This window comes from Larimichthys crocea, chromosome II, assembly GCF_000972845.2.
Source record: "Larimichthys crocea isolate SSNF chromosome II, L_crocea_2.0, whole genome shotgun sequence".
NCBI classification, from domain to species: domain Eukaryota; kingdom Metazoa; phylum Chordata; class Actinopteri; family Sciaenidae; genus Larimichthys; species Larimichthys crocea.
Window position 1 is genome coordinate 6,422,379 of NC_040012.1, and position 15,399 is coordinate 6,437,777.

The window sequence follows — 15,399 nt, forward strand, 5'->3', positions numbered from 1 at the left end:
GGCCACGATCTGCACGCATCACTCAAAGTAAAAGTCCTCCATTCAACAGAGGACGAGGACGAAATACTGATTGAACAAGACACTTTTGTCCACTGGATTTAAAACTGTTAAAGCAAACTATTCCCTCAGGATCGATGGTATTTTTATAATAAAACAAAGGCATGCAACTCAAACAGAGAAGAAAAATCTTCAGAGATTCATAAATGAATTGGAACGATTTCGATAGTCTGACTTTTAAGAAGAAGAAAGGATGCCTGTGGTTATCAATTAAAAAAGAATCAGCAAGAAATGTTACAATAATAAACTCCTCTCGCCTCTCGCCATCTTTATTGCATTAAATCCAACATACCGACAGAATATAATAAAGCGTTCAAGGTTTCAGTTTCACACATTTTTCATCCACTCACACAAACACACACACACACACACACACACACTCGTATAAACACATTCCAACATCTATCCTTAGTATCTGGCATAAAATTGGATAGTTGCAATTTGTTAATGTGACCACAGAGTGGTTATTAAAGGATAAGTCTGCTCATATTCTTGGTGTTTCTTCTTGTCAACACATGAAAAGACCAGCACCGGAAATACATTTATGCTACTGACATGTGTTATCTGTTTATGCAAAGCCTGATATATCTTTATCTTATCATGAGCTGTATTATTTCACCTAAATGTTCCTTCATTATCATAAACATGATCTACTCTACACTGACTTTTATATCTAAATACGCTGCTAAAAGTAGGCCCAGATGTATTCACTCGAGTAACATTTGCAAATAAAATTATACAGCCCAGAAAATTTAGAAGTGAAAAGAAGTGAAACTATAAATCTGTGACCTGCTTTTGAAGATTCATGTCTTCAGTAGGAACCACTGGGTGTTGAAGTATGACAGTACTGAGTGATGCACTACATGTTGGATTTGGTCTTTTCTTGAGATTTAACGACAACAAAAATAACAAAATATAGAAAATCTTATCCTTTAAATTAAAAAAACTGTAAAAACTAACAATGTGCACAACAAAAAAACACAAAGCAGGCAACAAAACACACATTTCAAGCAGTAAACCATCTTTCAAGGAATAAATGTATATGCAAAATCTTATTGTTATGAATCATGGCACATTTGTAGAAGTACATAATCAAGTAAATCTGATGATCTCACCAGTTTAATGTACCAGGTTGGTGTAAACGTTTGCATTTATTTTCCAGTAAATGCAACATAAACTTATGTAGCACAGTTCTAATACCAACTGCACTTTGTGTTAGTCGCAGAGTTGATGTTGCTGTACAGTACAGGGAGAGATGTTTGCTGTAAGTAAAGTAAAACTCCGGCAGATGGAAGATTTCAACCCCTGGAAAATGGAAAGAAAGGAGACATGAAGCAAACATCCAGATTGCAGATCTTTAGATATCTTCAGCCTCTAAACTCTTAGATCTTCATCTAGATTAAGGATGTTTCAAATGTTTCACTCGTACAGTACCTTGTTACTCGACAGTGGTGTGTCTGAACATAGACTCCTGTGTATGTGATATCACATCTCACTATGTTGTTGCTGAAGTCTGACTCCATGACGTGGAAATTGGGATTGACTGTAACCTGAAAGAGAAAATTATGAGTTTGAACATCTCTGCAGGCAGGTGAGTTGATATAAAATGAATATGACACGTGTTACCTTTAAGATATAGTTTCCTGGAGGTACATCAGTGATGTCAATCCACTGACAGTCGATGTTGGCAGCGTAGACGTCATGACATCCTGGGCTCAGTCCCTGAGAACACAACCCAAACCCCCCCCACAAGTGTGGTTTAAAGCTCAGACTCAGGCTCTTTAGACGACTTTGACTAGTATTTTCCTACAAGTGCTGCAAATGAGGTAAATTTGAGTTTTAGTTATACAAACAGTTCTTTGGAAGCAAAGCTGATACAAGAAACCAGCACGGCAAAGCTAGAATCACAGAGCCCAGACAACAGATATAATAAATATTCCTATGTCCTCAGGATGTTTTTTCTTTATTGGCATACAGTGGAGTTTTAGTCATAAAAACATTTCTCAGAAGTGGATCTGGAGGATCAGCGAAAAAAGAGTAACTGTGAAATCCTGATCCTCGCTGAGTACACTACGCATTGTTTCAGGAAATAAATAAAAAATAAATATATCTTCTGCAGAAACTTTGGATCGCATACCAGAATTGCTGATTCATTCTTTAAAGGGCCACTCCAACCACATTTACATGTCAAAGTCAATTTACTATTCACAGGGAGAGTCTAAAAAAAAAAGTGACCTTCGTGAATAATCTTGGCTAAGAGACTAAGAGGAGTGTGTGTTTGAAAGTTGAAACTATAAGCAGGGACGGTCTGACAAAACATCATATCTCATTGAAAAAAAAAGGGTTGGAGCCAGTTTTTGGATCTAAAAATCAGGATGTCTCGAGCCTCTGCTGCCAAGATATTCATTCTGACAATTTGTTGACAGTTTAACCACTATATTATAAAGTGCCTCACTATATTACATCAGCTACTGTTCTCCAGATCATACCTCAAGACTGACTAACTCTAACCCTGAACCGTCATACCTGGCATCACCGTTCTGTGTGGTCATCTCCTGATAAATAATTAATACAAAACAGGATTTATGTCATCAACCTCGATGGAGGTCAGACCAACGCAGAAGTGCCAAAAACCGCAGTTCCTTCAGCCACTTGAGGCTGGCTACGGGATATGTCAGTCTCCATAAGCCCCCATGTTAAAATCTCCAACTACACAGCAGACACAGCAGACTGTACTGTCTGAATTTTTTAACTCACCCGTTCAAATTATATTAAAGCTTAAAGTTAAACAGCGTGGACGCTTCCATTGACAGGTAGGTGCCGTTACAGGTGGCTTGTTTGAGCAACCAGGCTTCATTTGGCCCGTCTCAGGTCTCAGGTCCACCTCTTCTGCCTATTTTTAGCCGGTTAAGAGGGACTGCCACATTTTGAGCGTCAAAAAGGCTCTTCAGATACCTGTGGGTGACGTCATGGATACGATGTCCATTGTTTACACTGTCCATGATTTATGTCAGCCAAAATGTCGCTCCCACATTAAACAATGAGGGATACCGGAACAGGAACTTCTAACTTCTAACTCCCAGGCGTTTTTCAACTTTTAACTCATTACATATTTAGTACATGTTCACCGATCCCCAGTGTCCAATTTAAAGAATCAGCGTTATTTAAACCAGCACCGCCCAACAGTCGGGGGACGCGTAACTAGTGTGTTAACTCGTCTTTTTGTTGAGGTGTTCGTTGCTTCATGGGGACTGGGCTAGGTTTAGTTTTTTTGACTGATTTGGAAACACCTAGAGATTTTTTAAGAGGTGCTGTTTGTTTTTCTGTTTGTTTTTTTTAGAAGATAGTTGAGATCGTGAGGGTTTTTTTTTGTCTGTTTTCATTTTGTTTTGGATAGCACAGGCTCTGATTTTTTATGAGAATTCTGTTTTGGTTGTATTAATTTGTTGGTTTGAACAGCATCCACTCGTCCTTTGTAGCTATCCTCGGCTCTTTTTGTTACTGTAATTGATCCGAATTCAAGAGAATAAATAACTTTTGTTTTACCAAGCACATCTGGTTGATGTTCTGTCCTCGCAAGCTGGCACAACATACAAAGACATCTGATTTTCTGAGGTCTGTCTTGTGAAAGAAGCTTTAATCTTGGTCAGATTGCCTAAATGATGAAAGGTTATAGAACATGTACACACTTTATATTACCTGCGTATGAGACGTACAGGCGTAGCGCCGCCTGAATCCGGGATCACAGCTGGTGTCCTCCAAGCAAAAACTGGCCTTGTGTCCCTCGGCCACTTTACGTCCAGTGACGGCGTCCAGCAGGTCGTAGTTACTGAAGGCGTCCATGCTGTGGTAATGTCTGTGAGGGCGTAGAACACGACACAACAGAATAAAAGCTTCTTTCTTGGCTCAAACCTGGTCAACGAATGCCTTTAAGATGACAAGTTCGTGTTCTTGCATGAAGTTTGAGGGTGCAGCGTCATATCAGACTCAATGGAGCCAATCACAACATTTAAATCACGTGAGATCATCTCACTTGTAGGCTGTGTAAACTCACTGGTGACAGCTGTGCCAGTCCCACTGATATCTCGGCTTGACTGGGAGGAAGTCGGTGGTGCCTTGGTTCTTCACTTTCTGGGGGAACCGCAGGAGGACTCTGAAGTCGATGTCTCTCACGGCAGGTCCATAAGCCGACCTTGGATGGATCACAGGGGAAACGGGCATGAGCTGCGTTGGAAAGTGCAACTGGCTGAGCTAGTTTTCTTAAAAGTAACGGAGTGCAAAGGGTTTGTTCCATTGTGCTTAATGCTTTTGGGAAAACCAACCCAGAACATTTACGTCTTGGCAGGACATCATGTTGGAGGATCACTGCTCCATAATAAGATCAAACACTTTTTGTAACTCTATCGACACAACAGTTACCGTGCCACGTTGAAAAGTTAGACAGATATGATTGGAATGTATCCTAAAACGAGCAAGAAAATGTGCAAAAACAAGTTAATTCATCTTCATTGAGCAGGAAGAAATTAGTGTATGTGCATGTGAGAGTGTATGTTGGGCGTGTGTGTCTGCTTCAGCGTCTACGTGCTGAAGAAGTGAATCACTTTTGGCACCACAGATTACCTGGCCAGACAGTTCTCCTCAGCAGCACAGCGGAGAGCATACATCTGCATGCGCTGGACATAGGCACCTGCTTGGATGGCATATGGGTCTGGCACAAGGTCTGGCAGTCCTGAGAGACGAGACCAAAAGGGATAATACAAGTTTACCTTCTTTCTTTTTTTCATGTCATGATTCTGAGATGTTAATATCGCCTGTTTATTCATGCATGAGAACAATTCCCTGAAACACCGTAGATGGTGTCCAGGCTGAATATGAGAGCAGCTGTTTGTGTTTGTTGGCATAATTTAAAGTGTCTTACATTCCTGAGCTGTCAGCCTGGAATTCAAACCCCAAATACAAATTTTCCCCCTTTTTTCCTCTCTCTGACTCTGCAAACTGGTTTCAAAATGTCTGATTTAAAACTTCATTTTCATGTAATGGAGTTATTATTTACACCCAGTCCATTTCCTCCAAATTGACGCACCCACTGGACCATCATGTAAAATCATTTAAATGCACGTCAATTATGGAGGATAAAGCTCACTCCATATGATTAAGAACTTACCATTTTGGAAATATCTTGTTCCATATCCTGTGCCAGGCGGACGGCGGGCCACTGACCTCCCTCTTGTGGGATATGGGTTGTATAAAACAGAATTCCTGTGGTTTTTTAACGGGTTTCGAGGGTCGTCGTTAACCATCTCCTCGTTTGAAACTTCCTCACCCGGTGTAGGAACCTCAGACTCCCTCACCAGATATTGCGCACCGGGCCCTGGTTCTCCTCCTCTGGTGTGCAGTGCAGTAGCATCCACATTTGCAACTCTTCTTGCAGAGGAGTCGATGGTGTTGGTGTGTTCGGGGTTAAAGTGTCGTGCGCCTGGCTGCTGCTGTCTGGTCCCTGACGCACGACCATTGAACGGCACATAACCAACAGGCTGTCCTGGAGCAATAGATACAGGACTGGACTCAGCCTGGCCGGTTCTTACAAACGTCGTTCCTCTGCTTGGCATTTGGCTCCTGGTGCCATCCCTCCTGCTGCTCACATAAACTCTCGACTGGCTTCTGGACCGAACCGGAGCCTGGTACTCAGATCCAGTGGTCATTAAACTATAAACCTGCCCGTTGTTCTGCCACTGAATCCGTTGTCTCCAAGGGCCAGCTGTGCGCTGCTGCTGCTGCCCAAAGATGAGAGGAAGTAGTCCTTGGAAAAAGTATAAAAATAAAAGTGAACATTTTGCCATTGCAGTGATGCTAGAAAAAGACAATTCCCTCTTGTAAGTCAGTGGTGAAGCAGATCATGAGATGAATTGCGCGCACAGATGTTGCTTTGTGTGGAAGTGGATGAAAAGCAGAACCACATATCAGTTCTCAGGAGGACTGAGAGACAGAAGAGGAGGGCTGGAGCCTTTTTTTTTTCCTGGTCATTTATCGAATTCAGCCCAGTTCCTTACGCAAAGTCCAACTTTCTAGCAAAGAGAATTAACCCATGCCTTGCCGTGGTTAAGTTGTGTTACCCAGGACTTACACAAGGACGTTTGCTGAGTAAACTTTACGCACGGGTGTGAACTGAAGTCATCTAAATGTTATCTGTTTTTTTTTTCTTTTCTTCCAAGAACCAGTGCGCCCAGTAAAGGAAAAAAACTTTTCCACTAGGGAACAAACAGTGTAAAATAAAACTTTGATGAGAATTAGTTGCATTGAAATGTCATTAAAAACCGAAATAATATAAATATTTCGTTCATTTTCACGTCTTTTAAGCGCCACACACGGTCAGACAGTTACTCCACATTAAAAAGCAGTCATGAGATGACATTGTGCAACATCATGCGTAAAGGCTGCACAAGATGCGGCACTAAACCGCCACCACACGGCGGCAGGCTGCCTCTGTGTTACATCCTGCAGACACTGACGCTCTCCAGGAGACTTTTTCTTTTTTTATCACCAGCCTGAGAGAATCTGCAGGTCCACAAAGAAAAACGCCTTTTCTTTTGTGTTTTGTGTTTTAAACTGAACACTGTAGCCAATTATGTTAATTAATTAATTAATTTTGGCAGTCTATCCACAGCATCCACTCACTTCTCAATCAGGGCTTCATCATTCATCCACTGACTGACACATTCCTCATCTCTCTTTCAAAACTTCAGCTTTGTCACATCACTCTTTAAACTGGAGCTCAGTCAGCACAAAGCAACACTTAGATTATAACTTCAGTATTTTCTTTGCACAGTATGTCACACTGTTGTTGAATACATTTCTACGGAAGCCCTAAGCAGTCATACATTCATACATTTACAATCCATTTTTTTGTGATGAAGACTTACTTTCATTTGTTTTCTCATGATCTTTTGTTATTAAGATCATAACAAATGTCGAAAAATCAACATACTATCATTTTGTTTTTTTCAAGATTTCAAAATAATTTTATTGGTGTCTCAGAAAAACAATGTTTGGTGAGCTTTAGATCTCGAGAAAATGAATGAAATCAACTTGTTATGTTGAGAAAACTGAGGAAAAACATGTGTGAATGTATGACCACTTAGGGCTTCCGTACATTTCTGATAAATATTAGTATACTATTCTACTACACACACTATATATATTATATATAGTGTGTGTAGATGGTGATGGGATGAGCTTTGCGTGAAGTGGTAGAAGTATTCAGATCTTTTACTTCATTAAAGCGGCAATACCACAGTGTACAAATACTCTGTTATGGGTAAAAGTCATATATTCATAATATTACTTAACTAAACGAGCAAAATGGCTAATTTCAGAATAATTATATTAGTGGATTATGATTTGTGACACATTAATGTGACACTAAGGTTGCAGGTTTCAGCTACTTTATATTCTGCTGGTTAGTTTATTTTTAGTTTATTATTTTTAGAATAAACCACAATTTATTAGTCTATTATACTTCAGATTAAATAAAGTAAAAGTACCTTAAAGTTTACTTAGCTACATTCCACCACTGATTTCTGACAAGCTGATCTCATGAAGTGGTTACTAAGTGTTGTTTGAAGCTGTTTACACTGAAACTTGTTTTTGTTTATTTCATATTTGTACCAGTGTGACGATGCACTGAAAGAGAAAGGAGGCCCACTGAGGCTGTATATAGATATATATGTGGGTATAAACTCACTGATTTTCAGCCTGCTGTCAGATCGACTCTGCCTAAAACTATTATCAACACCACTATAAGTTTTTCAGGTAAGGAACTTAGGAATACACAGACTGTGATCTACAGAGGAGTCTTGCAGAGCTCCGTATTTGTCACCTCTCGGATGAAGTGCCAAATAGGGCATCAAGATGGTGAGCCTGCATACTTTTCTATTCTTAGTCAAAGAAACCTTCCCCTGGTCCAAAGTCCGGCCCCCGCCCTGCTCTCTGCTGCACTCCAGATTTATAAGAGCCGCAGATCCTCGGCACTGGTTTGGCACAAGACTTCCCGAGCAGGACATGTAACCTCACAAAATTTAGCCAGTAAGTATTAATGTTGAATTCAGTCTTTCTTGTGTGTCTGACCTGAAAGTAAACAAATCACAACAAATGTTGCCACAAAGAAAAAAACTAATCTTTACTGTAAGTTAGGAGTGCTTGAAAATAAAATTAAAACAGTTTCTGGTTGTTTTCTTGGTACACCTACAGCAGCAGCAGCAGCAGCAGCAGATCTTTCCCCGTGTGAAAGACTAATTCTTTTACGCTTTGAATATATCTTATCCCATGAATCTAGGTATCCAGGGCTGCTCACAGCTTTGCTTCTTGTGAGATTTAACGAAGATGATGGTCTTAAAATGGTTTTACCACAAGAAAACTTCCCCACAAGGAATATACCTGTTGTCTTCCCCTGAGGCCTCACACTGCCAGTCTGAGGAGTTTACAACTAAATCATAGATCCAGAGGGTTTACCACAGATCATGGGGAGACAATACAGGTGAGCTGCTGAAAGAAATGTTTGAACAAAAATAAAAATGCTTACAACTGTGTTGTGTGGGACACTCTCCCATTATGTGGACATTTAGTCCCCCCCCCTTGAAAACTGTTGATTTTACAAGAGTTAAAATAGAAATGTCTAATAAATGATGAATTATTTGACAACTGCGGGGTGCTGCGGATCCTCAGGTTTCTTTTGAAACACGTCCTGCTTATCATTGATTAACATTTGCCCAAAAGCGGCGTGGTCAGCTCTCCTCATGTTTCAGCCGTTTGAGCAACACGCTGTCGTATCTTCTTCACGTTTTGGTCGATGTATACACGTGACAAATTTCTGTAGAGAGCACTTAATATGTGAGCTATTAAAGGACCTCCAATCAGTGAACCCTTAACCTAAACTTAAGTGTTAATACCTTGTGATGTTAAGGGTTTATCTCGGCATTTAAGCTCCACTGTATGATGATGTTTTTTTTATCCCCTGCCAAATACTGTAGAGTATAAACTTTATTTATTTATTTTTTATAGCACACATTGATTAAAGCCAATGTGAGGAGTGATATTTATCTACAAATGTATATTATTTGATCAAATAGGTTAGTTTATGTTTGACTCTCAAAAACTGGTGGTAGTTTTTAAATGTGCATTACACTGTATGTGATATTTAGTTTTGTTCAGTGTTTTATTGAGGGTTGTAAATATCAAATATATTAAAGTTTTTTTTTTTTAGAAGAGAATATACAAGCGAAGGAACTGACGCCACATTCACAAATAAAATAAAATAAAATAAAAAAAGCCAAATAAAATATAAAATAAACTAATAAAAACAACAAAAACATAATTTTTCTAAAGAGCTCATTGAGGATTAATGTTGTGCGATGAATTCCTAAAAGGTAGAAGTCATTTATGTCAACAATGAAGACATGGACAGCCTGTTCTTTTATTACAAAACTTTATTTAGCATTAATAAGCAGTATATTCACATGCAATAAACAGTGTATAACACACAGTTATATAGTTGTAGTTACTCCTCTGTTTGTCCATACGACATACATAATGTAAAACTTGAGAAATTATCATTTCTGACAAATTAAAAACACAAAAAAATCCCTTATATCTGCGTATAGCTACATTATAGTGTGTTTTAAACCTTTTATTAAATGCATATATATATTTCCAATAATGCTAAAGTCAAGAATGAACTCAGCTCACATATGTTTAGTCACAGCGTGGCTGCCATAAATATTCCTGTCGTTCATCCGTTGGCATAACCACAACTGTTCACATGCCTCAGGGGTAGTCACTCACTCATACTGGGGCGTCTGTACAGCATGTGACAGCCGCTCATCTCCTGTGTCCCTGCCTCTCGACCCATACATGGACGCCCCCCAGCTTTACTTTTGGGTGTTGCCATGGCGGAGGGTGCTAGCCCACAAGGTTCTCGCCTTACTCACCCGGCTGTGTGGCGTGTGGAGACTGGCCCCCTGAGTCAGGCCAGGGTCTGTGGAGTGCAGGGTGTGGGCGTGTAGGTCAGTAATTGGCTGTGCACTTGTTAAATATACTCCCAAGGCACTTAGCCTAAATATAAACTGACAGACCAGCTACCCTCTGCTCCAGGGCCAACTGTTGGCATGTAAAGACTGCCAGAAACGTATCACAAGACCCTGAACACCCCCCTCCTAACACACCCAGCCAGGTCTTGGGACAGAGCTGGCAGGTGTGCAGTGTGAGGCAAGCTATACGATCAGAAAAGGGAGATTCAGAAAGAGGCCGGTATGACACTAAAGATTTGTAGGTATATAAAGCTCGGGCTATAAACCCTTTGATGTCTTAGTCATTGCTGCCGGTTTATGCTGCGTAATCAGCTTTAGATAGGAAACACAGCCCTCAAGGTTACCGCATAATTCAGCCGGATTTTGATGTTGAAATATCAATAAAAGTGAAAAATTTACAGCTCTGTGTTTTCCCTCATGTCTGTGGTGCAGCGGGGACGAGGTGTATGAGGGCAGAGCAACACGGGCGACCTTTGAAAGGACGTTTGACCTTTCAGAGATTTGATAACCCGCCAGTGAAAAGCGTAAGCACTTTAACTCCGTGTCTTGATTAAGGTGATCGCCACTAAAGCTGTCATCAACATGGGGATTCTTGTTTTTTTATTCTGCAAAGCGACCAGCTAGAAAGAATTATTTCATGTTAGTGGACGATTGTCCAAACAACCGACAGCATTCAGTGTTTTCAGTCAGTGTGGCTGACCTTCCCGTGCCGAGGAAAGTGAAAAGAGAAACGGAAATATGACGCAGATATATAATGACCTTTTTTTATATTTTATTATTTATTATTCAGTCAGTGCTGCGATTCCTCTTAGAAACAGTAAAAGTCACTGCTGCGTGTTTCCTTCATAGAAGATTTGACTGACACCCAAAGCGTTATATTATATTATTATATTTTTACGAGACCTCTTTCATACGTACGGTTTGGCATTTAAAATTTAGTTCTGGCTACCCAAGTGGATGATTAAAAAATGAAGTGCTCCAACGTGTTTTTATATTTATAGAGGTCACGATGTTTAAAATGTTTTTATCTGCTGTAAACTGCGATAGTTCACCTGTTGTCTTTCAGAGGAAAACCACTTTTATTGAGGCTTCTTTTATCTCTCCTGATAAAGAGTTTCATTCATGGATGTTATCAGTCATCCTCAGTGTTTGTGCTGTAAAACCTTTTTTGTGTGTGCGTTTGAGTGTGTGAAATGCAAAAAAGAAAAAAAATAAGACAGGAAACATCGAGAGTTGGATTCAGTTGTTTCATTAAGTTACGAGTCCCAGAGGGTGCTTTCATACTTTCACATACAGACAAGATCAGAGTTAAGATCTGTCCCTGATGTTAAACTCTGGGCATGTCCAGAGGTGGCTTCATCTTTTAGAAAAAAAAAGTTACACAGGATTATACAAAACACAACGCTTCTGCTGTTAGTTCTTAATAAGTTACAGGATTAACTATTTACAAATCAGGCTAGAAGTACTGGTGTTACACATCGACGCATCATGATATTTACAAGTCTATACACAAATCCACCGTCGTCCCCGTGTTGCTGCGGAGAGAAAAGAAGAGAGTTAGTCACTCAGAATTAAACAATCATCGGTGATCTGTCCGTGAAAATGTTTCAAACTTTACCTATAAGTTGTTCAGCAGGGAGTTCTGTACGCTTTCGTACACCTTGTTGTAGATATCGTCCTTCGATGTCATCCCGTCAAGGTACTCTGTCCAGAAAAAAGACAACAAGAGTTAAATCCTTGACGTCAAGGGATGTGGTTATAGAGACAGAGCAGTGTAGTTGCATGAAGAGTTTGTAAAGACTTGTGGTTTGTCGCACCTATTCTGCTACAGTTGTTGTCCATCTCCTTCCTGTGTTTCAAGTACATCGGCCAGACGTGGCCGTCGAACAGGTCTGGGGGGTCAGGGACTGTGTATGTCCTTGTACTGCAGAAAAACAATCAAGTTAAATGAAGCCTGTAAGACCTATGAGTAAATTGTCAGAGTCTCTCCAAGAGCTTGTTACCTTCTCCTCTTTTTGCACTCCTCATAAGGAATGGAAATGTAGAAACATTTGTCATAGATGTCAATCAGAGGCCTGCAGAGAGGAACCCGGGGTCAGATCAGTGGTCAAGAGGCATGTAGGTTATATTTTAGAGCTTGTGTAGAAAAAAAAGTAAGAAGGCAAGATGACCCACTTGTAGTTGTAGATGAGGAAGCCCTCCACGATGAGAATATGGATACCTGTATCGCCGTCCTCGGCTTCAGGTGACAGGCTGACACCGTGCGAGCGCGCAAACTTTACCGGGTTCTCCTGCCAGCCCTTCACGGTGCTGATCATCGCCTCCATGTCCAGGGCAGAGATCACTGATACAGAACAAGGAGAGAACAGAGAAGAGCAGGCTTCACCACACAAGCAACAAACGCTCCACGCCAATGTCCTTTAACACACATTACATCACGCTTAGTGAATGTCTGTAGCATTCACACAATAGATGATAGAAAAATCACAAAGTTTAGGATTGATTGGTTACCAAACTGAAGAAATGTGCAGGAAAGAAAAAGTACATTACTGCATGGTTTTCCTACGTGAAATCCATTCTTACCATCCCACTGTCTAAAGCCGTCCTCCCCGACTTCTATTTGATCGGGTTTCTGAAATAACAGTCACCAACAAAACATTGCTGCAACCTAGTAATCAGTCGGAGCTGATCACACCTGGACAGGACAAGTCAAGGACTCGTCTCCACCAAAAGTAGCGCACGGTGACACGGTGCGGTTTTAAATGTTCCTCCCACTATTGCGCTTGCAAAAAAATATCGATTGATTGACTTCTTTTAAAATTAGAGCTACGCTGGTAATGTGTTTTTAAAGATGGGACTTCTCTAGCTCATTGAGCTTAAACTGACGTCCAAAAAAACGTCGGGATCGCGATTTTGAAATGACGATTTCGATTTTTCCGCAATCGTGCTGCCCTAGACGATACCTTTCATGTATTTCTATAGTAGTAAAGCTCTGATTTGAAGGACAATTGGTCATTGGTGATCAATTGTCCTTGACTGTCCCTGAAAGCAGCACGAAAAGATGCATGTGGCTTCTTTAAAAAAAAAAGAAGAAAAGCTGGTTGCAGAATTTTGCAACATGTTTGGACAAAGTCTGACTTTAAGTGGGGACGCTCAGCCCTTTCATTGGCTGTCCAGGAGACAATCAGCCAGATGTATTACTAGGCTACTGAGATGACAGGACATCTGCAGGTCAGACTGGCCGGTTATTTTTTTGAGATCAAGGGTATATTTTAACATAAAAAATCCAAAATAATACTTGCATTCACTTAACATTAACACATCAAAACAGTTACTGTAGCTTTAAACTAAACATTTAGTGATTCAAATGTTCAAAAGCTCAAAAGAAAAAGGCGACTCTAATTCAACATACCTTGAAAAAGTCATCCTGATGGACCACACAACAGTTGGGTAATGTCTTTAGTAGTCTATTTGTCAAAGTGGTCTTCCCACCGTTGGTCACTCTGAAATTGAAAACACATTTCATGTCACACCACACTCTAGTTTAAATGCTAAGATAAACCCTCTGAATGAGACTCACCCTCCAATGCCGATGATGAACTTCATTTTCGCTTCTGTGTGTTGGTCACCTCTGGAATTCAGTAAATAAAAGAAGGGGAACCAAGCCAAGCCAAACAGTCTATCAAAGGCTTCCTTTAGAAAAACCTTTCCTTCTTCTCCGCCACAGATGTTCCCCCCTTTTACTACTTCATTGATAGACAATCTCTTTGCCGGGCATATAAAGGATTTAGCTCCAGCGTCAGAGCCTCAAACCAATCGGCCCCCTTTTCCTGCAGCCAATGAGCTGCTGCTTTACAGCTGCACAGGACCAATGGGAAGGGGCCTTAGGAGCCTCACATTTGCATGAAAGCGGATCCAAAATCTTCCACCTGCCCCCAGGGGGGCCCCGTGGACTCTGACCAAGCAAATGCATGACAAATCCTACACCCACCAGTTATTGGAATATAATGTGTGAAACAAAAAATTAATTCTCTCTTTGGAAAGAGCCACGGTCACATGCAGAGTCCCAAAGAGGGAACTGCTGCAGAGTAGTGATGCTGATAGGTCAGAGCTTGTGAAATCTTTATTTACTCTTAATATCTGAGGTAAATATGATTCAAGAAACTCCAAATCTTTTAGACTGAGGAGTAATATATGATATAAGTGCAGACAACATTTGTCAAAAGGTACTTTCTGTACACAATCAATCATTAAGATTTGCTGTAATAAACAAGCATAAAAGTAACATCCTGTTACTGAAACATCTGCATCACAGTTCAAAGAAAAACTTTATTTATTTGGATGTTTTAGAGGGAAAAGTTTCCATGCTCAGACGAGTCTGGGTGGCTCAGAACCAGAAGCACTATATTTAGTTGGCTGTTGTGTGTCCGCCTGCTGCGTCACGCATATTTCTGATGCAACCAGCTGAAGTACATGGCCCCCAGCCATGTGGCCGCAGTCTTTCGAGTCATGGATACAACTTTGATAACACAGGACAGATCTATTTCTTTGAACCACCAGCTTATCAGCCCTTGACGGTTACGCACCTCCGGATGCGTGCGGTCTAACCTTGTGTTCATGTTGTTTGCACAGCGTTTGAACAAATACCTCCACTGCTTATTCTGAAAGTGTGAAAGAGGTGAACTTTGAGTCCCAAAGCTGTGAGAGCACATGGTCTCACGTTTGTCTCATGTTTGCCATGACAAACCTGGGTATACAGCGATGCCTGTTCACGGCATGACATGATGATTCCTTTAACCGCTCGGGTTTTGCAGATTCGATGTGTTGTAGTGTCGGTGAGCAGGAAATGATTTAAGACATTTGGATTACAAAACTGTCCCACATAGACTCAGACATTCTGTAGGGCAGCAGGTCATGTGTGCTTCGCCATGTGAAGCATGTGGTGCACATACCGTTTCCTTCTTAGATGACAGACAAACTTTATCGGCAGTTCGTTATATATTTGTGTTACTTTTCACAGTTAGTCTCCAATATTCACTCTGTAAGTTATTAAAACTAATTATACTCGTGGGCGAATCTACAGGAATAATGCCAGTTTACCGACATTTACAGGCTTTAAGGTATAGAGTGACATTTTAAAGCACTTGCAGAGACTTACGTCAGACCCCACCGGGCATATCTCTGTCACATCAAGGCTGTAACCCTACTCTGAGTGTTTCAGAAGCGTTTTGCCTACCAGACTTGCTCATTTTTCTTGGTT

At 40.7% G+C, this 15,399-nt stretch overlaps 2 protein-coding genes across 4 annotated transcripts; both read right to left on the reverse strand.

Annotated features, from left to right (window-relative positions):
* Nucleotides 1-313: 313 nt before the first annotated feature.
* Nucleotides 314-10,886, reverse strand: loxl5b (lysyl oxidase-like 5b). Of its 2 annotated transcripts, none has more exons than XM_019254254.2 (8): nucleotides 10,041-10,886; nucleotides 5,222-5,857; nucleotides 4,678-4,786; nucleotides 4,112-4,249; nucleotides 3,757-3,913; nucleotides 1,684-1,779; nucleotides 1,492-1,607; nucleotides 314-1,362 (listed from the first exon to the last, which is right to left on the reverse strand). In XM_019254254.2, the coding sequence occupies exons 2-8, from the start codon at nucleotides 5,757-5,759 to the stop codon at nucleotides 1,356-1,358; spliced, it is 1,161 nt and encodes a 386-aa protein (XP_019109799.2). In that variant the 5' UTR covers nucleotides 5,760-5,857; nucleotides 10,041-10,886; the 3' UTR covers nucleotides 314-1,355. The 2 variants fall into 2 exon arrangements, with proteins under 2 accessions (XP_019109799.2, XP_010744727.3); XM_010746425.3 differs by lacking the exon at nucleotides 10,041-10,886 and adding an exon at nucleotides 9,895-10,024.
* Nucleotides 10,887-11,372: 486 nt separating this feature from the next.
* Nucleotides 11,373-13,908, reverse strand: LOC104931425 (nicotinamide riboside kinase 2). Of its 2 annotated transcripts, XM_010746426.3 has the most exons (8): nucleotides 13,720-13,908; nucleotides 13,552-13,642; nucleotides 12,723-12,771; nucleotides 12,315-12,483; nucleotides 12,143-12,214; nucleotides 11,957-12,063; nucleotides 11,758-11,843; nucleotides 11,373-11,674 (listed from the first exon to the last, which is right to left on the reverse strand). In XM_010746426.3, exons 1-7 carry the CDS (start codon nucleotides 13,743-13,745, stop codon nucleotides 11,758-11,760), a joined length of 600 nt encoding a protein of 199 aa, XP_010744728.1. In that variant the 5' UTR covers nucleotides 13,746-13,908; the 3' UTR covers nucleotides 11,373-11,674. The 2 variants fall into 2 exon arrangements, with proteins under 2 accessions (XP_010744728.1, XP_019109800.1); XM_019254255.2 differs by lacking the exons at nucleotides 12,723-12,771; nucleotides 13,720-13,908 and having other exon boundaries at nucleotides 13,552-13,641.
* Between the last annotated feature and the right edge of the window lie 1,491 nt (nucleotides 13,909-15,399).